This window comes from Cercospora kikuchii, assembly GCF_019650295.1.
Source record: "Cercospora kikuchii DNA, contig_00001, whole genome shotgun sequence".
Lineage (NCBI taxonomy): Eukaryota > Fungi > Ascomycota > Dothideomycetes > Mycosphaerellales > Mycosphaerellaceae > Cercospora > Cercospora kikuchii.
Window position 1 is genome coordinate 3446759 of NW_025408582.1, and position 23548 is coordinate 3470306.

The 23548-nt window shown below is 53.7% G+C and overlaps 7 protein-coding genes across 7 annotated transcripts; 3 read left to right on the forward strand and 4 right to left on the reverse strand.

Moving 5' to 3' along the window:
* Nucleotides 1–53: 53 nt before the first annotated feature.
* On the forward strand, nt 54–5783 carry CKM354_000132600 (uncharacterized protein; the record flags this gene model as incomplete). Its single annotated transcript, XM_044796448.1, has 2 exons — nt 54–5602; nt 5666–5783. The coding sequence occupies 2 exons, from the start codon at nt 54–56 to the stop codon at nt 5781–5783; spliced, it is 5667 nt and encodes a 1888-aa protein (XP_044652383.1).
* A 453-nt stretch (nt 5784–6236) lies between these two features.
* Nucleotides 6237–7271, reverse strand: CKM354_000132700 (uncharacterized protein; the record flags this gene model as incomplete). The annotated part of the gene is made up of 1 exon (XM_044796449.1): nt 6237–7271. One exon carries the CDS (start codon nt 7269–7271, stop codon nt 6237–6239), a length of 1035 nt encoding a protein of 344 aa, XP_044652384.1.
* A 910-nt stretch (nt 7272–8181) lies between these two features.
* On the forward strand, nt 8182–11076 carry CKM354_000132800 (uncharacterized protein; the record flags this gene model as incomplete). The annotated part of the gene is made up of 3 exons (XM_044796450.1): nt 8182–8310; nt 8440–8903; nt 8979–11076. 3 exons carry the CDS (start codon nt 8182–8184, stop codon nt 11074–11076), a joined length of 2691 nt encoding a protein of 896 aa, XP_044652385.1.
* A 209-nt stretch (nt 11077–11285) lies between these two features.
* On the reverse strand, nt 11286–12677 carry CKM354_000132900 (uncharacterized protein; the record flags this gene model as incomplete). Its single annotated transcript, XM_044796451.1, has 2 exons — nt 11286–12565; nt 12626–12677. The coding sequence occupies 2 exons, from the start codon at nt 12675–12677 to the stop codon at nt 11286–11288; spliced, it is 1332 nt and encodes a 443-aa protein (XP_044652386.1).
* Nucleotides 12678–14330: 1653 nt separating this feature from the next.
* CKM354_000133000 (uncharacterized protein) lies at nt 14331–16244 on the forward strand (the record flags this gene model as incomplete). The annotated part of the gene is made up of 3 exons (XM_044796452.1): nt 14331–14394; nt 14472–15752; nt 15805–16244. 3 exons carry the CDS (start codon nt 14331–14333, stop codon nt 16242–16244), a joined length of 1785 nt encoding a protein of 594 aa, XP_044652387.1.
* Nucleotides 16245–18279: 2035 nt separating this feature from the next.
* On the reverse strand, nt 18280–19225 carry CKM354_000133100 (uncharacterized protein; the record flags this gene model as incomplete). The annotated part of the gene is made up of 4 exons (XM_044796453.1): nt 18280–18463; nt 18529–18744; nt 18814–19029; nt 19110–19225. The coding sequence occupies 4 exons, from the start codon at nt 19223–19225 to the stop codon at nt 18280–18282; spliced, it is 732 nt and encodes a 243-aa protein (XP_044652388.1).
* An 865-nt stretch (nt 19226–20090) lies between these two features.
* CKM354_000133200 (uncharacterized protein) lies at nt 20091–23192 on the reverse strand (the record flags this gene model as incomplete). Its single annotated transcript, XM_044796454.1, has 1 exon — nt 20091–23192. The coding sequence occupies one exon, from the start codon at nt 23190–23192 to the stop codon at nt 20091–20093; it is 3102 nt and encodes a 1033-aa protein (XP_044652389.1).
* Nucleotides 23193–23548: the final 356 nt, after the last annotated feature.

Below are 23548 nucleotides of genomic sequence, written 5' to 3' on the forward strand. Positions count from 1 at the left end.
GCCTGCATGCAGCTCTGCTTCCCCAGTGGACGAGGTACCAGGGTATCGGCATTATGCTGGCAGGCCAGCGCCAGCGCTCGACTAGCAACCTCCAAAGCCCTCCTCCGCCATCTCGAGGACCACCGTACTACTATCCCACCGCCCCCGACGGCTCGCTGCTGTACGAGAGCCCGCAACACCACCACCCCGCGAATGAGCTGCTGCGACCACATCCTTCCGCCTCACCCTACCCGCCGAGCGCGACGTTTGCTTCATCGCCAAGAGCTCGAGCACATACCTATGCCGACCCAATAATGCAGCCGTCCACGCCCGGCGGCCATGGGCAGCAGCAGCACCAATGGCCGCCGCCCGGCTCGAGGCATGGCCAGCCAGACGGACAGCGAGGTTTCCTACCGCCTCCTCCGCCTCTCCAGCCGCAATCGCAGCCAGGCATGCCATGGCCTCCTCCACCTCCAGGACAATTGCGGACTCCTATAGGCGCCTTTCACCCTCCTCCTCCTCCGCCCTCGGGTTATGGCTATTCGAATCAATTGCGTCCCGGCTATGCGCCGAGCCAGAACCAGCCCAAAGAACCACGAGCGTACGATCCGAGTGCGTATTCCGAGTACTTCCAGCTACCACCAATGCCTCCTCCAGATCAGCCGCTCACCTCGGCCACTTACATCCCAGGTGGAGAGAGCTTTGGTCCCGGTGTAGGCATTCCACCTCTGCACGATAGCAGGACCCCAGTGCATCAGCCCGCGAGGCCGGTGCCAATTCCTCACCAACACACTCCGAGTTACTACAGGGGAGGGTCTGAAGACTTCACGACGCAGAACAATTCGCAAACTCTATACCACAACTTCTACAGCCAGCAGGATGCGGCAGAGAGATCATGGTATTCGACGTACGCGCAGCGGGAACAGCCACCACTAGCAGCATCTGCCCCTCCGCAGAGCAGCCTTCCTCCACCTACTCCGACCACAGGGAAACCGAAAGCGTTGATTGCCCCGGCAAAAGAGACGGAGCAGCATGTGTCACCCGCGCACGATGCGAGGACTGCATTTTCTCATTCGTCCTTCAGTCATCATGCTGAGAGCAGCAGTGGCCTGACGAGCACGAACCGCGACCATTCTTCATCTGGCGATACTCCTGCTTCACCAGCGGACCAAAATTGGCCCGCAGATCGAATACAAATATGGCTCGTGGCGCATAGCTTTTCGAAAGAGTGGCAGGCAGCATTTCAGCATTTGGGTGTGCATGGCAGCGCTTTCTTGGACATTGGCAGAAGCGGCGGGCAGAGGAACATTGGCTTCATGACGCACACTATCCTGCCACAAGTCGCGAGGGAATGCACTTCAAACGGAGTTGTCTGGGACCAGGCCAAAGAGCGGGACGAAGGCAAGAGGTTGCGGAGATTGGTGCGAGAAGTTATCAGAAGCGGTGGAGGAGGAACACCACACACTGCAGCGACTAGCAGCACTGCCAGTTTGCCTCTACGGGCAAATCGACGGGAGTCTCAGCAGAATCTAAACTCGACAAGCGCGGGCACCGAAGGTAACGTGGAGAGCTCCCCCAGCATGTCGCGTACAGATAACACCGTCTTTGGTTCAACGCCTTCCACGGCCGGCGGTGGTGATGATTCTCCGGGTGCAAGGATGCCCAATGTCACGAAAGGGAATACGGCGGGCTTCCGATCAATCACACTGGACTCCTATGATCAGAAGCGGAGTGCGGAGTCTCGTAGTGCCCTGGGAGCTGCGGGAGACTTGAAGCAGCGACACCACTCACCTAGTGGCGCTGTTGCAGCCAGCCCGCAGCAGAGCCCTGGCTTGACCAATGCGAGGCCACAGCCAAACGGCCACGCTCGCACGAGCAGTGGTGTAGGTGGGCACTTCCGAGGCACAAGCATCAGCGCAATGAGCGACAGGTCAGGTAATGGGCATGGTGAAGAGTACACTCCCAGAACAGGGCTCGATAGCCATCGTCCGCCACCATCCGATGGTGGACGTGGTAGCAGTCGAGATACGCCACAGAGTGCGACTGCCCGCGAGCATCGTGGCGGTCTATGGGCAAAGTTCCGCCGTGGTGCCAAAGGCAAAGATGCGGATCACGCTTCACCTGAGGACGAACACGGCCCGAGGAGCCCTGGAGTGTACAAGAACGGCCAGCTGGTTGCGGGTTCTGATGTCTCACTGAATGATCGATCGTCCGGCAAGATCCACGCAGACTCTGATAGTGTCGCAGCGCAACGCGGCCGGCCTATTGCTAGGAAAGATGACAAGAAATTCGTGTTCGTCACACCCGATGGCTGGAACTACCGGCTCATCGACATTACTGATGTCGAAGATGCTGCACAGCTGCGAATGGTCATTTGCTACAATCTTGGCATTCCCGAGAGCGACGAGATTTCAGTTCACATTACATCGCCAGGCAAAGAGGAGCATGAGGAGGAGCTGAACAGTGACATGCTGCTTGCTGCAAGGGCTCGCATTGCTGATCCCAATGGAAGTCTAAAGCTGTACGTTCGTGGGCCGAATACCGGGGCAGAACCAGCGCCTGTCAGTTCCGGATTAGGTCTCTCAGGCGTGCCACAAGAGGCCTCTGCCAAGCCCACATTCTCCGGCAAGCCTCTGGACGAGGATACGCTGCAGCGCTTGCAGGGAACTAATAGTGCAGACTTACCGTTCGCGATTCCTTCGATCAGAAAAGGAGATAGCCCGGCGTCCGACCGTAACAGGCTTGCTCAAATCATTCCTAAAAAGGATGGCGAGCAGCTCATCAAACGCCAAGAAGAGTTCTTGCAAAACCATTTCCAAATGCTACCAGAAGACAAGCAGCAAGAGCTGCTTGCAGCGCGCGCCGAGGAGCACAGGCGGGAGACGGAGCGAAAACGAAAGGACTACCAAGCTCAACGATCGAGCAGGCTTGTGGACATGGGCAACGGCAAGAAAGTGCACGATTTCGACTCACCTCGAACACCATACGAGCAGCACGCTCCGACGGCTCCTCGTCCCGAGTCTTCGGGCTCTGGCTCGAATGACTTCGAGCGACGAACAGATCTGCAGCCAGTTCGCAAAGCTCCACCCGTGCCTGAGCCGACTGCCACACTGGTGAAGGCGAACAGTCTGACGAAGAAGGGGCCTACCACAACACGAACCAGCTGGCCCAATCGACGCGATGAGTGGAAACGGAATTCAAATGGCTCCATTCCGGAAGAGGACAGCAAGAAGCCTGGCATCAAAGGTATCGGTGCAGCATTGGCTGGTGCTGGTAAAGCCGCTGGTGCCATCGCTCACCCGAGCGCTAGCCCACACAGTGCACCTGCCGGCACTGCACCTGCGATGCCTTCTGGTCTACAAAAGTCATCCACCGCGCCCGATCTGCACACAGGTCAGAATGGCAATTCTGCTGGCTCACTAGCGAACGCCGGCTTTGGTCGAGCGAGCCCAAATGGTCGGGCCGAGTCACCTCGAAGCCCGTATACGAGGTCGAAAGGAGGCCAGACATTCCGTGTGCCAGAATATGTTGAACCTGAAGATGACGAAGATACGCTCAAAGCGAGCCAGAGACCAGGACTTCCGCAACTGCGGATGCCATCGAACCCTACTTTCGACAGGCTGCGCGATCAGCCTGGTCGCCACAGCCCACCACTCAGTCCGAGCTCACAGCACACTGCCCCTAGTGGATTGAGCAGGGCGGTCAGCAAGCGTGGACCAAGCTTTGATGTGCCAGAGAACACGATTGAGTTCGCTACCTCGCCCAATGCCGGTCTCTACGATTCCGACGATGACTCCGACGATGGCTTGTTCGCCATTCCTCTTGCCAAGCAGAAAGAGAAGGTAGGCATGTCCGCAGGACTGTCTACCAAGCTCTCTACCAGGAAGCCATCAGACAAGAAGGCTCGTGAAATCCTGGGCATGCCTCAAGTTTCTCCAGCACGATCGCCTAACAGACCTCCCCTCAAGATACAAACATCCAGGGCGACAGTCAAATTCGAGTCGCCGAAGTTGCCGCCTAGCGACAAACTCGGATCCATTGGTGAAGGCACTGATAGTGGTGACAGCCATTACCCGCATTCTGCATCAACAACAGGTCCATGGTCTGCAGACTCTCCGAAGGACTCTGCTCAATTCGATCCTCGCCGTGGCAGCGTCGCTTTTGATAGTAACAACTGGGCGAACCGTCCTCCCGTTGAAGACATTGCCGAGCAACTTGACAACTTCTTCCCCAACGTCGATCTTGATCAACCCATGGGAGAAGAAGGCGAAGAAGCTGAAGGGCGTGGCGCAACAGAAGACAAGCCTGTTGGGCTGGACCCGCAGGCATCGTCTTCTGACACCAGCGCGAGTCGCAGCGTGACCCCCGCATCCAGTATTGATGATCAAGATGGCACTCTGGGCAGTGAGGAGTCTACGCTCAAGAGCAACTACAACTCCGTGGCACATCGCAGTGTGCGCAAATCTGGAGGCCTTGGCCGCACGAAGAGTATCCGCGATGTGGTGAAGAACAATTACGCCCATGGCATGCTATCGCACAATCCGTCAATCTCCTCACATGCGTCTAGCCGACATCCGAGTGTCTCCAACCTCACTTTCCAACAGCCGCTGCAGAATAGGATCAGCACTTTGCGCAATGATGTCACCAGCAGCATCGTGCGACGGAAGTCCACCAAGATGTTCGGCGCCAAGATAGAACAGGTGAAGCCTCAAAGAGGCAGTCGGCTTATCAACAACCTCGAAACTATCCCTCAAGATCACATTGGTGTGATGAAGCCGGAGCGCCAGCCCACGTTCAAATGGATGCGAGGTCAGCTCATTGGCAAGGGTACATTCGGTAGAGTGTACCTCGGTATGAATACAACGACGGGTGAGCTGCTCGCTGTCAAACAGGTCGAAGTCAACCCTAAGGCCCAGAATGCAGATCCTCAAAAGGTTCGAGAGATGGTGAAGGCACTTGATCAAGAAATCGACACCATGCAGCACCTCGACCACGTCAACATTGTGCAGTATTTGGGTTGCGAAAGGAAGGAATACTCCATTTCCATCTTCCTCGAGTACATTTCTGGTGGCTCAGTCGGCTCCTGTCTCCGAAAGCATGGCAAATTCGAGGAACCAGTCGTCTCGTCCCTCACGCGACAGACGCTCTGCGGCTTGGCCTACTTACATTCGGAAGGTATCTTGCATCGTGATCTCAAAGCAGACAACATCCTCCTCGATCTCGACGGCACCTGCAAAATCTCTGATTTCGGTATCAGCAAACGCAGCGCAAACCCATACAACAACGACATCACCAATTCCATGCAAGGATCTGTCTTCTGGATGGCGCCGGAAGTCATTCGCGCCCAGTCACAAGCTTTGAATGTCTCAGGTGGCAGCAGCGGCAATAGTAATGGCAGCATGGACACCATATCTAATCAAGGATATTCCGCAAAAGTCGACATCTGGTCCCTCGGGTGCGTGGTTCTAGAGATGTTCGCCGGTCGACGTCCTTGGAGCAAAGAAGAGGCTATTGGTGCAATCTATAAATTGGGAAGCTTGAATCAGGCGCCTCCAATTCCGGATGATGTGTCTACCGTTGTTGGACCTGCGGCGCTGTCGTTTATGTATGATTGTTTCACGATGTGAGTACCCTGTCGAACGTGATGTGAACGATGATCGAGTTTGACTGACACCATTTGTTACAGTGATCCTGGTGAGCGCCCTACGGCCGACACGTTGCTCCGAGCACCATTCTGCATTTTCGATCCGCACTACAACTTTTTGGATACCGAGCTTTATGCGAAGATCCGTGGAGCGTTCTAGAGGAGAATTTGTCGTTGACGAGGTGACAAATTGGAAATTTTTGCCTTGAGCTTCGCGAGATCTCGAAACAATTCAAGGATTCCTGGCCTCTTCTGACTTGATCTTGCTGCTTTCTTGAGATGCAATATATATATCCACCTGTTGTATATGCTTTGCTCTGATCTTCTGGCATAAGTGGGAGAGAGCTGCAATGTATAGGGGTTGGTTGTGGCGCAAGAGGTGTGGCCTTTCTTCTTTTCATTTCTATTACGATTTACGATACGAGGTTTTAGTGCGACATTTTCTCAGGGGCGGAAGCGGAGCGAGCATGTAGGTAGTAGAGAGGAATGATCTGAATGCAGAAGAGGAATGATCAGAGGCAGTGAAATGACATGGACTGATGCCGTCAGTCCTTCTACTTCACGTCCATTTACGTGATTAAATTGTTGACTCTTGCTTCGTAAGAGCCATCTCTCATTTATCAGCAGCACCTGGCAACATCATCACATACTCCCGCTCGCTATCTCCAAATTTCAGCACATCCTGGTCCAGCAATTCCATATATCGACTCGCTTCTACTTTCTTCCCGTTGACCTTCGTCCCATTCGCACTATCCAAATCAATCACATACGGTTTCACCTTGGATGATTTATCCCCGTACTCATTCGTGGTCGTGCGATGTCGGAATTGAATCACAGCATGTTGTTTGGAAATACTCGGGTGTTCGAGATGGAGATCTGTGATTTTGGGGTCGCGGCCTATGAGCCAAGCGCTGCGGGCATGCAGTTGAATGGTATCGACTAGGTCCGATTTCTTGAAGACGTACATGCGCCATTGGGCGGAGGATGGGGGTTTGCGAGCTTCGGGTGGTTCGTGGTATTTAAGGACTGTGGTTGTTCCGGCGACAGTGTTGGCTTCTTTGGCGAGGAGACCCGTGGGTTTGTAGTTTGGTTTTTGCTTTTCGATTGGTACTTCGCCGGGTGGGATATCGTTGTCTTTTTGGAAGGAGTCTAGTTGGGAGGGGAGAGGGGCGCGGGATTTTCGGCGTGGTGAAGGCGAGCGGGAGTGACGTCTTCTGGAGTTCGGAGATCTGGATCTTCTGTTGGAGCGATGGGAGCGCTCGTCTTCTCGCCGGGTGCGTGAGCGAGAGCGCGAGCGGTCGCGGTACTTGCGATCACGTTCACGTCTTGAGGATCTGCGGTCGTCTGAGGCGTAGTCTTCGCTGGGGTCTATACGGTCACGTCGGCGATCTTTGCCACGATCGCGGGTCGCGTCCTTCTCTGCTCTCTTCCGGCGGCGAGAGTGCTCATACTCTGAGTCTACTTCAGAACGCGATCTTGATCTGGAGCGACGCCTCTCATCTCGGGACTGAGAATAGCGTCGTTTTCGAGGACTCCGCTCATCTTCGGAGACGGACCGATCTCGTTTGGATCGCGAATTCACGTCCTTGCTTGATCGGTCTTCGTCGTCACGCGCATCTCGTCTCCGGCTCCTGGTTTCTGAGTCCATTTGTTTTCAAGACCCTTGGTTTGGTTGGAGGTGGCAATACGTGCTTGTCCACGGACAAATCGCGCCTGCCAGACAAACAAACGGTCGGGCAGCACCGAGCTATTCTTCACACCACATCTGCTCTAGACACCCTTCGAAATTCAGTAGTTGCCTCGCGTGCGCTTGTATTGAGATTCGACTCTGCCAAGAGGATGAGTGGGTTGGTGTTGTCGTTGTTGTTGGAAAGAGAGGCGCTGCAAAATTGGAGACGCGCCAGAAGTCGCAAGGAAGACAGCGACTTTTGACACATATTCCAAGTCCACCTCACTCCTTCAAGACTCCAGCGCGTAGCCACAACTTCCATTGGCTCCACCTACCATTCCGACACGTCTGGTCAGTCGTTGCATATGTTTCAAAGACAGCATTTCCGAGCACGATGACCATTCGTGCTTGCTAGTGTCGAGAGATCAGACATGCAATCGGATCCTGAACATCTCATCACCAACTCCAGGCAAACTCTCTGCGAGGTGCACAATCACATCACAAGCCGGAGCTGCAGCGTGAGATTTAGCACGAGTCTGTGCCGTAAGCCACTTGCAAATGTTGGCGCGTACCTGCGGTAGCGAGCCAGCAGACTCCTGTCGTGCATACAGCTGTGCAGAGCTGAAATAACAATATTCGACCATCTCCGCTACTTACTCCTCAACGTCCTTCTCTTCGACTTCTGCATTCCTTTGCGAGGCCAGCTCAATCTTCGACATAATTCTAAGGACTATCGAATCGATTCGTGCATCAGACGGGTTTCCTCCACGAAGTTGTGCCTGCTAGCAAGCTACAATCCCAGGTCGCATCACCGCGTATAGAAAGCGAATGCCTTCGGGCATGGCGTGCACTAAACCTTGAGCCCGCCTCGAGTATGTTGTAAGACAAGATGACGCCGGGAGGATCAAAGTTCTTCACATGGACAAAGGGCGATCGCAAGCATGTCTCCTCGGGGATGGTCCAGATACCCGTGGAGTGCATCGAGATCAAAGGCATGGGCTATGGACGCAATGCTCGGGTAATATTCCCTTCTTATGGCACACCTATCGAACGTCAGTCTTTCGCACCATGCATTCTGACATGGAGGAAGGAGCATCGATGGCAATGCCTTCGATCATGGCGCAAGGCGGTACTAACATCGCCACAGGGCTCCCGTAAAAGAGGCCGCAAACCACTGCCCCTCAGCTTCTCCGATACAAATTCAGACTACAGCGAGCAGTCGCACGAATCTTTCACGTTGCATGAGGCCGCCGTCCAATCCGCTACGAGCCTTATCGCAGCTATGTCGGATATGCTGAAGTCACCACATTTCAACGGCGGTCCAAGATCATGTGAGCTGCGTCCTTCACAGGGCCGACTGCGCTCTCATACCGCCCCACCAACTCCAGCAACGCCGCTGGTCGAAGCACCACATCCTGAGCCCGTCGAGCTCCCTGCCACTGACTCCATCTGGCCCTCCCATCCACGCGGCGCATCGATAATGGTGGAGACTTCTCTCGCGACCAATGAGCGGCAGAGGAAGCAAGCTGGACGACCACAAAGCACATCACCACAAGGATCAACGGAGCCGCCGGGATATGAGAACATCCAGAATTCTGACAATGATCAAGGGTAGAACGTGCTACGTCCTTCCCTTGACTCTACGCTATGCGGCAAGAGCGATGAATGCTTTGGAACACCAAACAGAAGTCAGGAATCATTGGACTACTCGGACGCGTCTGTCAAAATCGGCACACCAAATTGGGAATTGCCACGAACGCCGCGTCGAGACGACAACAAAGAGTCGCCAACAGGCTCAGCAGAGCGAATTCCAGGCTTGCAATCCCAATGTGATGCGCATCTCGTTTCAGAAACTCTCGATCAACCCGTACGGGACAATTCCAAGATCTCAGGAATGTTGACACAAGTGGCAAATATGCGGTCTGCACACGAGGCTCATGTCGCGACTCTGAAGGCTGCGCATGATCAAGAAATCACCTCATTTCGTGCATACGTTGTGCTCCTTGAGCAGCAACACAGCTTACTTCAGCTCTCTGGCCCTCGACAACCACTCTCGATTGATACTACACGCCATTGTGGGAGGGTCATAAGCGGCTCGACTGCCAGTCGTACGGGTTCCTTGCAGTCATTGGATAGCCTGTCGATGGATCCAGCGGGAACCTCTCCGAAACCCATTGCAGAGGCTGAGGCATTGAAGCGAAAACTGGATCTGGCAAACAAGACTAATGCCGATCTGGGCGAGGTGCGGCGTGAACGGGATCAGCTGAAGGACTCAGACTGCCAGAAAGAGCGACGAATCACGCAATTGAAAGATATCATTCGCAAGACCAAAGAAAGCGAGCAGGCACAGAAGATCGTAGTGGCGAGCCTCCAGGCAGATCTCGCTGCCGCAAACATGCAGCGGGTCGACGTATTAGCAGGACTGGATGACGCTTACAAGGATCTCCGCTTATCATACCAGCGGGAAGCACGATTGCGGGAACGTTGCGAAGAGCTGCAGAGCCATCTAAAGCCGGCAGGACGCGTGACGTCTGCTTTGCCCATCCGATCAATGCAGCAATCAGTGGAAGAGCCCGTTCGCTGTCGAGAACTCAAAGCCGACACGACTAAGCGTAATTTTGCTGTCCCACAGGTATGCACGAGCGAGCTTGAACAGCAGATGTCAACTACGCTGCTCGACAGAGACTTCAAATGTGGACGTGAAGCGTGCCAGCAAACTCACGACCGGCTCGAGATCGCAATGACAAATGTTCAGAATCTGCAAGCACGGCTTCTTACTTGTCAGGAGCACCTCAAGGCGGCACAAGCTGATCGTGAGCGCTACAATTCTCTTCTTCACATAGAGTTGAGGCGTCAGTCGAAGATCGCCGGCCCAAAAGAGCAGGTGGCCATGCCCGAACTCCAACGAGAGATATCGAAGTCGCTTGCGACCAGGCTGCAAGGGACTTCCGAGTCGCCGAGCTCCAAAGAGCTGCAGTCCACCCTCAGTCTTTCTGCAAAAGACCAGGTCTGGGAGCAAGAATTGCGGCATTGTGTGGAAGAGATCATTATGTACAAGCTTGATGTTAGAGGCTACAAGAAGGATCTAAAGCTCGCGACTGCAAAGATTGAGTCGCTGGAGGCAGAAATTCGCGCCACGACTGCGGAATCCCGCACCCATGAAAGGACTCAAGATGGCCAAGCCGAAATACCGCTGAAACACGATCCGACGTCTTCGATGGCACAGCGGCCTGGTCTCGGTATATCATTAACGCAGCAACGATCATCATCGACACCCAACGCTCTTAACAACTCGCACATCGAGCGTGCGCCACAGTCCACGGGCTCTCAGCAGCCTCAACTTGTAGCAGCTTCAACTTGCGCTTCTCCGCATCGGCAGACAAATACGCCGCTCAGCATTCATAAACAGCTACCGTTGCCTCCTCCACTTGAAAGCATGGGTCCACTTAACCAATCGTCGACTCCTTCGGTTCCAGCGCACAACCACGTTCAAATCCAACGTGCCGAGACTTTGAGATCTCTTTCGGATTCGATCATCAGTAGCTATACGAAACGCGACGAAGTCCCCTTTGCAAACGCTGAATGGAGCAGTGACAGGAATGTATCGACTCCAAGACCTCTACGGATCTCGAGAGGAGGTGGTGGGCGTCCTCCTTCCTGCGCAACAGAAAGTAGGCAGAGGTTATCGAGGGGCAATAGTGCAGTCTTGATGCCGATCTCAAGATTCTCCTCGGGTATGCTCAAAGCTCCACGTGCAGTTGAGGTCACTGGTGGTAGAGATTGATGAGTTTCGGGCTATGCTTAGTGGCCAGGACGGGAATTTGGAGATATGGCTTCATGGGAAGCGGAATGGTGTCAGAGGAATTGAGCCACTTTACTTTGTTGACTCTGTGAATGATCACGCGGGACGTTTTGTTCGCGAATCAGGCTGTCTTCCGCCACATAATGGCCAGCATTATGTTCTACGCCTCCCTTCATGTCTTTTATCCATCATTAGTTTACCAAATCATCAATAGCAATTCTTTTCCGCAAAGCCTTTCCCGGCTCAGGCGCCCACACTTCAAAAGCATTAAGACTCTGTTTTAGATCATACGTCCCTTCATCGTCATCTTTATCCGGAATCATACGCTCCGTATTACCATACATTGACATGACCCTATCAGACCACCGCATCAACCTCTTCACCAAAGGCGGAAAATCCAACTGTTTCATCCCACCACGTAAATCAATCATTCGTTTCTGCGCAGGACGATGCATATGAGTCGCAGCATCTCGATTCCCATACATGCATTCGTGTAGAGCGATTCGACCAACTGCTAAGATCAAACCATCGGAGATTGATCGTTTGGGATCAGAGAGTGCTTCATTGATGACTTTTATCGCTTGCGCTTGGAGCCAATGCGAGCGTTCGTGCCGGAGAGAGCCTACTTGGACGAGTTCGCCTGAGGCGAATAGTAAGCGGACGTAGAAGAGTGCGGGTTCTTCCATTGCGTGTTGGGTCATGAAGGTTTCCCATTTAATGCCTTCGGAGGAGGTGATTTTGAGGGTTGGCCAGGCGCGTGGGGCGAAGACTGTCATCATGTAGTGGAGGAGACCGTCGTACCACGGTTGCCAGGGGACCGTGAAGCAGTTGAAAGGATCGTGTTGAGCGACGCTGATTTTTTCGGGGGAGGGGACTCGACGTTGGAGGATTATAGCTTGGTTGGTGGTGGGTGGTTCGGGAGTGATTTGTTCTTCTTCGTCTTCAGCCTCGCCTTGATCGAAAGTCGGACCGGTTTCGTTGATGAAAGTCCATGAGATTTTTCTGCATTTCTCGAAGCCAGGCGTTCTAGCAGGTGTGGTTGATGCTGAATTAATCAGTCGCGGAGGTGTGATCACGCGTTCGCGCTTGACATGAAGTCTAAATCGAGAGGAAGATGGCAATTCATCAGGCGTGGTTGAGGAACTGGACGAGGCCACTGTAGGTGTCTGAGAAGCTTTTACGCTGTTCCAGGCTTCATCTAGAGATGAGCCGCGAGCTCGTCCAGCTTCTAGATATGCTTGTGATTCGGAAGCCTCTGTTGCCACGACTTCTCGCGGTGCCAAGGACAGCCCTGTTCTTGCAGCAGGCTGAAAAGGCCTGAAGCTTTTGGCCGTGGTGTGGGGTTTTCTGATACGATGCTGTTGTTTGGTGACATTACTGCGGACTTGCTTCCGATACTGCGAGCTTCTCGCTTCTGAAGGATGGGAGATGTTGAAGAAAGTGAAGCCAGCTTCACTAGGGGAAGGTGTTGCTGCAAGCATTAGCTTCCATCATGCTGTTCACCCAGGTCGTTCTCCGATGCCTGACTTACTCTTAGTCTCTGGCTTATGATCGTTCGAGCGATCACTCTGTTCAGAGCTCATATTGGTGCTTTGTGAGCTCTCCTCATACTGTCGGTTTGGAGACGTGCAGTAGCGTAGTTCCTTGGCAATGACGGCAGAGGCGGCGAGAGGCGCAGCGTGGAGTTCCGCCAAACCTTGTGGTTGGAGATACTTAACACAGGCGGAGACCTAGCATGCCAACCGTTCTTTACTATCTCCATGCACATCAAACGTCAAGCTGGATCATATGCAGGTCGAATCACATAGCCCTTTGAGATGACTTCAGCAGCGTGGCCGAATGCGGGGGTTTCAGTGCATTGATTTAATCTGCAGCTTCTCAGTCCCGGCCTCCGTGCATCAGTAGTCCTTGTGCTCGATCTGTATAACGCAAGGCTCCGTTCGACAACTTATTACAATTCGAGCCTGAACTCTTCACAAGGCTTTCAGGCTTAGAAGAGCACATAGAGCAGTGTGTGTCGGACTTGGGTTTGCATTCATTTTGATCGCCTTGCATGCCAATCACAGAAACACTTGTGCTGGGCGACAATAGTCTAGCTCTCTCGACGGGTTTGTAGTCAGTGGCCATGAAAACACGCGGACATCTCGTCCGAGGTAGAGTAGAGGCAGCATGACCCCTAGAAATGTTCCCAGAGGTACTGATCTTAGTCTCACTGTCCCACGCGAAGAAATTATTGTGGCCGCACGCGCTGCAGGCCGCGAACGGGCGTGGGTGGAAGTCTTGGGAAGACATACACCCACGCCACGGCAAGCGATCCTGCCTCATTCGATCTTGGTTTTGCGAATCGGTCGTGCAGAATCCGTATGCAGATAGTAGGCCGGCAGGTTGCCCACGTGTAGTGATCCTAGATGCATATAGGTGGTTCATGGGTATGGGTGGCGAGTAATAGGAACGTAGCCAAGACCATCCGGTGGAGCTGGAAATGTCCGACCTGGCAGAGTCCCAACGCCTTCGAGAAGGTCTACGAGAGCGTGCGACGGCTGCCAAGCGCAAAGTAGGTGCTCAGTGACATTCCGTCAGGGCATCATAGGACAGCGAGGCCATCAGAGTTTCGCTCGCCTTCGCGCACCTGGACGCGGCTGCCGTCCGCTGAACGCATGGCATGAACAGACTGACAGAAGTGAAAGCCAGTCATAAAAGGACCTGCGCCCACGTGTAGAAGATGCAGCGCTCGTGAGCAGCTTGGCTTTCAGGTCGCATGCTTGGGCCTTGGCTGGCAACCTCTTCCCATTCTGACACCTTCGACCCGCTACGCTGGCAGCGCCTTTCGAGCGCTGGAAACGAGGACATGCACGCACGAACCGGCCAAGTCACGCCAGTATTGCAGGACCACGCACAAGAAAACCAGGCCGATGCTGCGATGAAGAAGAACAGACCCGCAAGATCCAAAGCATGCCTCGGAATTGCGAAGCCTTCAATTTCAGCGGGTCGCTTAACGTCTGCCATGCCTTGGGATTTGAGCTTGGTATGGTGCTGAGGCCGAATGGTTGCCAGATCTGAGATTCCGTGTCTGCCACTCGCACACATCGTGCTACAAGCGCAAAGCTGAACATGCAGCGCGATGGCGAGAGGCGAACTATGTGGGTATATAGGGCCTGCGCTGCCTCGAGGACCCATCCTGTCCTTTCTCTCTCCAGATCATCTCAAGACCACCCGAGACTCGGTGCATCATCATCATGCTGCACCATCTCCTCGCGAAGCGCGCCCCAGAGGCCACTGCTCGCTATGACTGGATCTTGGGTAAGTGCTCCTGCTGCACATTGAGGTTTTCGAGGACGAGGGACCAAGGCTAACCTGTGCTTGACTCCTGTTTATAGCCATCACATTCATTGCCTACTTCTTCAGTGCATTCGGTAATGGAGCCAACGATGTCGCCAACGCCTATGCCACTTCGGTCGCTGCCCGCACACTTTCCATGCTTCAAGTCGGTTTCCTCTCCGTGTGTACCGAGTTCTTCGGAGCTGTTGTGCTCGGAGAGCGCGTGACCGACACCATCAAGAACGGCATCATCACCATCGATCGTTTCGAAGGCCGTCCAGGTGTCCTGATGTTGGCAATGGGATGCGCTGAAGTCGGAAGCGCTACTTGGCTCATGTTCGCCACCGGTCAGGGCATGCCGGTATCGACCACTCAGACAATCGTCGGCGCTCTGATCGGTGTGGGATTTGCAACACAATCTCCGATCAAGTGGGAGTGGACTTCCGGATCCGTCAGTCAAGTCGCAGCTTCCTGGGGCATTGCGCCAGCAATTGCTGCTGCTTTCGCTGCTCTGGTCTTCGCCACTGTCAAGTACACTGTGCTTGAGCGCAAAGACAGCTTCAAGTGGGGCATGAGGTTGATTCCATTCTACTTCGCTTTCACCGCAGCTGTGCTCGCGCTCTTCATCACTGTCGAGACTCCTGGATCGGACCTCGATGCTCTTGGACCGGGACGCGCAGTTGGCATCGTCCTCGCTTGTTTCTTCGGAGTCCTCCTCATCTGTTACGTGTTCTTCATGCCTTTCTTCGAGCGCAAACTCATCAAGAAAGACGCGAGACTGAGGGTGTGGCACATTCCCATGGGACCGCTTCTTCGAAAAGAAAACGTCAAGCTCTACTGGCCAGGCAAGGGCGATGAGTACGTCACCAACTACTACGAAGACGCCTACGGAAACGTCACCGCTGGCAAGAAGGATGAGCAGCAGGGACGAGCGATCGGTGCAGTCGGCAACGACGCTGACTCTGATGAACTCTCCAACCGTGATAACGAGAAGGGCGCTCAGGTAGTCCCTCTGGGCAAAGCTCCATCTGATGAAAATGCACTTGACCCAGCTGCCAACCCAGGAGAGGAGAGCCATCGCAGGAGGGCTTACGTTTCCCCATACAAGCGATGGATTGTGCCAGTCAAGGACCTTTCCTGGGTCAACCCAAAGAAGCACTGGGCCTGGTTCAAGTTCTTGCTCCTTCGCGGTGTCTTCATCGACTGCGTTACCCACGACTCCGGCAAACTTCGAGACATTCACGCCCGCGCTCATCGTTACGATGTTCGCGTTGAGCACTTGTGGACCTACTGCCAAGTTGTCTCTGCTATGCTGATGTCCATTGCTCACGGTTCTAATGGTGAGCTCAATCTTCATTTCCCTAGTCGATCTTTTCACTAACGTCTGCACAGACATTGCCAACGCTGTTGGCCCAGTTGCTGCCGTCTATTCGACCTACCAGACCGGCGCCGTTGACACTGAGTCCGGCACTCCCATCTGGATTCTTGTCATTGGTGGTCTCCTCCTTGGTCTCGGCTTCTGGTTCTTTGGCTACCACATTATCCGCTCTCTCGGAAACAAGATTACGCAGATGTCCCCAACCCGTGGCTTCTCTATCGAGCTCGGCGCGGCCATTACCGTCTTGCTTGCCTCTCGTCTTGGTCTGCCGGTCTCTACTACACAATGCTTGACTGGTGCTGCCGTTGGTGTGGCTTTGATGAACTACGATCTCGGTGCTGTCAATTGGCGACAGGTTGCTTTCATCTTCATGGGATGGGTCTTGACTCTCCCCGCCGCTGGTCTCATCTCCGGATTGCTGTGCCTCATGGCTCTTAACGCACCTTCATTCTAGGTGCACGTCCCCACCTTGTATGATTTATGTATATACCCACCCCCAGGTCACGATCACGGCCGCACAAGATATATACGTCCTGATGTTTACCTAATCTACCAATCCGTAGCCTCCCTCCAATTGTGATCTTGCACCTATCTCTACTCGCACTGATTTTCGAACTAGTGAGGAAACCAAATTAATGACCAACACGAGCGTCTCATGAACAGAACGAGCATTGCGGTAAAGACGTTCTCAATGCCAAGTGATGCTTGTCAGGGCTCCCAGCAAAACAAGACTTCATCCCAGCATAGCCGAGAATCTGACCAATGCCGACATTGAGGAATGATTGAAATGAAAAGAATGTCCGCTTCAGGCTCCAGCATATGCCCCGGCCGCTCGACTGGCAATGGTGCCGCCGAACAGCCAATTCAAAGGGCATATACCTTCATCTCACAAGCGATTGTCCATCCCAGAGACAACCAACGCTTGCCTGGACAATATTGCTCAATCTAAGCTTGCCTTCAGCAACGACCACCGGGAATTGAGAACCACAGCATCTGAAGCCAGAAGAGTCGAAAGCTATCGGGCGAATCAGTTCTTGGGCCAAACTCACTGGGTACCCGGGGAATTGGCTGAAAGGATCAGACGGGAGCGCTGCATCTCAATCTGTTTCCTGCCCGTTAACGCCAAACAACCCTGCCTGTTTGGCACAATGTGACAGGAAGAGCCGACTGCAACTTGCTGGTTTGTCACGTTGGAAGGATCAAAAGTTTTCAATGGTTTGTATTCACGCTGAAGGACTATCAAAAGTCTTATATCGAGGTTAGCAGCTACTTCAGTCTCTGTGATGTCCAGGTGAGTCACCATGACTGGTTTCTTGGCGTTGTTGGAACCTCAGGCCGCGCATGGGTACGGCGAGATTTGGCAGGTGTCGCTACTTCATCTCTCTTCAGCGGTATATTTCACGCGTGAATGACAGGTCGAAGCACGCGTTCCGCATTTTTTCAAATCTTCTTGGATGGCCCTCAGGCTTGAAAACTTGATCCCACTTTGTTCCTTCGTCGGTTTCGCATTCTGCGCCGAAGACACTCATTTCGGCTGCTGCCTTATCAGATCAGGTCGGCGAGACCAGTTCATGTTGATGAGTATTTGGTGTGCGAGGGAACGTTACAAGAATTCTCCGGACCTCGGAAGCCCAGCCAAGATCGGTCGCTCATCCTCACAGCAGCAGGATTGCTGGAGTGGCCGTCCACATGACCTGACCAACGAGTCTATCAAGACTATGCAGCACTTGGGGACAAGCACTGATAAGATATGACGTCCGTTCAGATGAGGTGTCCAGAACTGAAACACGCCGAAGTGTCGCGTGACGGCTACTCACGGCTTCCGTGGCCGAGAAAGTCCCGTGTCCTGCATGAGGAGAGTTCTCAACATATGGTGTAACATTCTCCTGGCCTCACACGCAGATCACTCCCTCGACAGCAATACTACGTATTGACAGTACCAGCACAACATTCCCAGGTCAAGACAATCAATACATTGGAACTCAACTTCGAAGAAGAAAAATGCCAAATATGCACCTCCTCTGGAAAGCCACTCGGCAAGCCACCGGCCCGGCCTTCAGCACAACATCAACAGCTCGAGGAGAAGCACTCACCAAAGCCCGCTTCACGCAAGAAGAACGCTCGTTGAAAACATGGAATCGCATTTCAACACAATCTTCAAGCAAGATGTCAACGACTGCTTCCAGTGCCCTTGGCGAAGACGACATTCTCATATACACGGGAACGGGATCCGATCCAAATATGCTGGCCAACTGGAAGAATCCGAAACCGAGAGATCTGAAGCAGACCTGTGGATCCGAAGAGAGGAATGAATGGGTCGCGAGTTGTGATTCGACGAGCGCGGCGATGAGTTGCAAGGCATTGGGATACTGCCAAGCGCAAAAATATGGAGGAAAGATATGAGTGGGACGAAGAGGGTTGAAATCAACTCGAATAAGTCTTGCGCTCCATGATCATGGCTGTTACTCATCTCACTCCATGTGTTCAATCTAAGGACACGGTGGCTCCGCCCAGCCAGGAATCGGTCCCTCAGGAGGATAGCATCCACCGAACACCTTCCCGCAGTCATTCGACATGTACTCGCAAATCTCCGTCTTCTTCTGGCCATTGCACTCTGGGACTTCGAACTCCTTGCGCGGCTCGTTGCAGAAGTTGTAGCATCCGCCGTACATCCTACACCAGTCAAATTGAGCCAGAGTTCAGAACAGGCAGAAGTCAGAAGGGAAGGGGGCACTCACTGTCCGCAATCATTCACGCGATCGATGCAAATGTCGCAAGTCTCGCCTGGTGGAGTGGGCTGTGTCGTGTTCGAAGGATGGCATCCACCAATCAACTTTCCATCCTTGTTCTTCTTGAACTCGCAGGAGACTTTTTGACCTGAGACGCCATTGCATGCTGGGATTCCGAGATCGAATTGTGGCATTTGGCAGTAGTCGTAGCATGCGCCATATTTGCTACGAGGATGTCAGTCGGGGTCTGCTGCGAAGGGCGACAGTAAAGCACGAGAAAGAGTTTCCACTTACAGTCCGCATTCATTCACACGATCAACGCAGACCATGCAATCCTGCACTGGACCAGGAACTGTCGTGGTGTTCGAAGGATAGCATTCACCAGCCAGAGGTCCATTGTTGTTCGGTCCGTACTCGCACGTTTCATTGTATGCTGGGAAGCCATTGCATTCTGGAACCAGGAATTCCTTCTTTGTCTCCACGCAGTAATCGTAGCATGCGCCGTACATGCTGTACAGAAAAGAGGGAGCATATCAGCATGTGCTCGTGTGTGGGCTACGGAAGTCCGGAAGTCACCGAATCGAACTCACTTCTGACAATCGTTCACTTTGTCGATGCAAATGGTACAGCTTCCATCTCCTTGCGGTGCAGCGGACGCCAAAACGAGCAGCAAGCTCGAAGCCGCGATGAAAGTTTTGAAGGCCATGTCGTCGTCGTTGGTGGTCCTCCTGTAGTTAGATCTGTTGCTTGTTTGAGTACAAGAAGAAGGGCAAGGATCGAAGAAACCCAGTCGAATGGGAACTCTATAGCACACACCCAAAAAAGCCAGCAGAAGATGTTCCAGAAGGGCCTACCTACTAGCTATATAGTCAGCCTCCTCATGGAAGAAACAAGACTAGGCTATCCCCAAGTTCGCCCGCACCAATGCATAAAATGATCTCACGTCGGTACCTAAAACGCACAGCTGTGCCACAGAAGCTGCAAGAGAAAACGCAAGAATTTCTATTCTCAGCGCGGCCGGGCACAAGACACGAGGCTCGGCTCAGTTGCCAAGAGGGCAAACCGACAGGGAAAGCATGGCCATTGCAAGACGCCAAAGCGAAACATTGATGATGCGGAAGTTGGACTGACTAGGTGTTGTGACAAGGGATTAGCCGGATCGTGCCGGAATGAAGGTCCAGAGGCTTCAGGCCATGGCTGTGAGGCAAACGCTTTTGATGATTGTCAAAAGAGGGAACATAGCGGATGGTAGAAGTTGACGAAGGCCGGCGATCTGAGTTGCTGGGTGCATGTTTGCACGTCGTTGTCAGCTCTTCCCACAAGGAAGATGAAACTCAGATATGCCAAGTCTCGTAATATAGGAGTATCGTAGCCAAGCCAAGGACTAAAGCACTAGCCTAACTCTGACTAAACAGAGCTTTATATAAGCAGCTGACTCGGTACGATCAGCAACATGGAGATGCGATACGGGGGAGCCGACGAGAAGTTCGATCAAGACGAATGCGAATGCGCTCTTCCGCGCACTCCCGGAAACAGTTTCAAGGACAACTGCGAGGAATGTCCCTTCAATTTTACGATTCAGCTGTCGGAGGAACATATCGTACCTGCCTCACCGTTCTGTTCTTTTCGTACTCAGCAAAGGGCTTAAACCTCTTGTCACTCGCGTAAACCTCGACTTCATCATCCGTCGGCCAGCCTTCCCACTCTTCGACCTCCTCAATCAGAGCCTTGACATCGGCAATGATTTCTGCCTTCGCTGGCAAAATAAAAGTCCGGATTTCTTTCTCGCGCTCAGAGCCAGCGTTCATTGTCTTACTGTTTGGCTCCCACGGCAGCCAACGTCTTTCCAGAAATGTACGCATAGCGACAAGTGTTCGCCGCATCATGGCATCGCCGTTGCGGTCTTTCGATTTACGATCCAGCAGTTCTTCACGGTAATCCTTCATCCATCGCGCAAGATCAAGAATGTCATCATATCTAGCCAGCCAGCCGATGGCACGTACATAGGCGTGTAGTAGTCCTGGGCTGGGGACCGTGAGCAGACGTGGCAGGTCGTGTCCGCATTCCGTGCGATTGGCGGCGCCAACCAGTCGATGGAACAGTTTGTGAGGGTTCCTACGCAATCGGTGATCGCTTCCGCCATGGAATGCTTCTTTGGCGGTGTATGCCATTCTATCGATTACTTCGGCACCGCGACAATTGTGTTCGTCAGACTGTCTGCCCTCATTCAATTGTAGGACTAGCCAAGTCGCGATCGCCCTATTCTCTGCCACGTGGCAAAAACTGTAGAAGCCAGCAGCATCTAGATCAATGCCTTGTTGTGCCTGTAGCCTGCTCACAGACCACCAGAAGCGATATGCGAGGAAGGCGCCGGCACAAAAGCGAAGATCCACATGAAGATCACTCGATTCACCAGAGGGCTGCACTGCAGCGTCTTCTCGTGGAACAACGAGTTTTGCGAAATGGGCAACGTTGGCCTCACGCCACAAGCCGGAGTACACCGCATTCCACGCGGTCTGATCACGATCTGGACGGAGACGCAAGAGCTGAGCGGCACGGACAATGCCACTCTTATAGTTCAGCTCGTAGGCATCGTAGGAATCGCCGGAAAGAACAGTGTCGACAAGACTGCGAGCTGTAGCCAGCGAAACTTCGTCGGAGAATTGAGGTGTCTTGGTCATACGCGTGAACAGCACGATAGCCGCCACGTAAACCGCCATAGGTACGTCTTGCAGCGCATCTGAGGATCGGTGCGCAAGCATGTCCTTGATGCCAGGATAGACGGCGATGGCATCGCTGAGCACCTCTAGGCCGAATGAAAGTGTACGTGCGTGGCGGACAAAGAATGCCAGGGCGTGGTTCTTGACCGCGATGTTTCGTTTCCGCAGCTCAAGATAGAAGCTTTCCAGAGTGGGAGGCCGGGTACGCGTATAAGTCTCGAGATGTGTCGAAGGTGGCAGGGGAGACAACTCCTTCATATCGCCGGGAGCGAGTGGCCACGACTTCAGACTTGGAGATCGTGTCGCTCTGGACTCAACATGCGGCCGCCTCTGCTCCTCGCGCAACTTTATGGCGATGGCCAAGAAGACATCTTGAGAAGCTGGTAGCCGCTTGTCCTCCCACGCCAAATAGCATGCCCAGGCTTCCTGAATGGTGCGAGTGCATGTGATTCGTGCTGCCCAGCGCAGCGATTCGGCTGTTGTGGATGGTATGTAATCGGAAATGTGCAGGCCAGGCTGTTCCAAAAATACTCGTGTCTGTATAGTTGGAGTATTGTCAATATCCCAGCCTGTGTAAATACCAGCCAATTGCTCCCAGCGACCAGGAGCATATCCAGCCTCACGCATACGCAGCAGCGTCTGACCAGCTCTCGAAATTCCATGCTCTTCTTTCGTAATCAATACGTCCATCCCTGTGCGGTCTTCCTTCCACGGGGGCCACGATAGTGCCTTCAGCTCTGCCCATTGTTGCTCATTGAAGGTCTTCCGCTGCGCCAGCTGGATGCGCACAACAGCTCGGTAGCCTTCGCGATTGATGTGCAGCGGTGGCTGGTGCTCCGACATGTATCGAAGTATTGGTATCACTGACGCCTCTTGGTAATCGCTGTCTTTCTTGGGCTGCTCGGCCAAAACTAGCGACACGAGACTCATGAGCTTGTTCAGCTTGAAAGTCTTTGCAGCCCATTTCTCATTCGGTGAAGAGTCGGCTTCTTCGCTCTGAATCATCGGCTCCTCAAGCACGAACTGCACGATGCTGGGTATGCACGCTGGCCAGACCTCTCGCGCATGGCGAAGCAGGCGCACGGCTGCAGTGAAGCGCGGCTCGCTGTCCACGCCGGGGCTGAGGAGAATGCCAGCGCGCTGCGTGAAGATGGACCAGGCCAGAAGTAGTAGAAGGCGCAGCGCGGGGCCTGAGACGTAGGGCCTTTGCAGGAGCTTCAGGAAAACGAACAAGGGAGTGACGAGCACACCATGGGTCTCATTGCGGGCTTGCAGCCTCTTTGCAGCCTCAAAACTGTCGTCTGCAGCAACGATATCTGCCCACGCGGCGACATCCTCAATGGAGTAGCCTTTGGTGTGCAAGAACTGTGCTTCTTGAGGAGATGGCCGGTATACAGCTTCCCAGTCTGCAGCCAAACGCTCTGATTGATTGGCCTCATGCCTCACATACGCGCCCAAAATGCTCTGAAGCGAGACGGCAGTGAGATACGGAGCATGGGGCCCATCTTTCCTCGCGTGCCTCTTGCGATTCTCGATAGCTTTATCATAGCCTTCTGTCCTCCTGGGATGGTAATAGGTCAAATCAGGCTTGTTTGACGGGCGACGGGTTTGCAAAGGAAGTTTTCCCGTTGCCTCCAAGGCATTGCCAACATGGTCGATGCGTGTCCGGCGACGCACTATCCGGGCGCTGACTTTGGACTTGCGCGCTCTTGGTGCTATGGAGACCTCATTCCGACGCCCATCTTGAGGGGCAGCAGCCGTTGCGATCGATCGCGGTCCAAAATTCGGGGGACCCCCGAGGGCTGAGGTATCAATGCCATGGTGAGCTCCTACGCGCTTAGCTTGAAGGTCAAGTGGTGTTGGGCGGCGGGCGGGCGGCGTGCGGAGTGCAGACAAGTTGACAAGCACGGAACGCAGCTGCTTGCCGAGCGGCGTCAGTCGTCCATGTGGCATGCATCAACCGGGGCGGAGCGGGAAGAGGAGGGATGGGAGGAGAAGAGGAACTGAGCTGTATGTTCAATGTTTTCGAGGCGCGAAGCTCCCATCACCGCGGCCACGACTTTCGCCGGGCTTGCTGCCTTCCCAGAAAGCAATTCCCGCCAGGAGGTGTTGTTCTGTCCTGCTACGTGTGACTCGTGCCTGTGATTGATGAATTGTGATATTACCTTGGCCCATCTACATACATCATACCGTCCTGTACAGAATATCGTTGTTGTTGGACATTGGCATTGCAAGGCATTCCGCTGCTCGCTGCTGTCCCGTTCTCGCTAGCGACAAACTCGGACCAACGCCAGACCCAGGCCCATCTT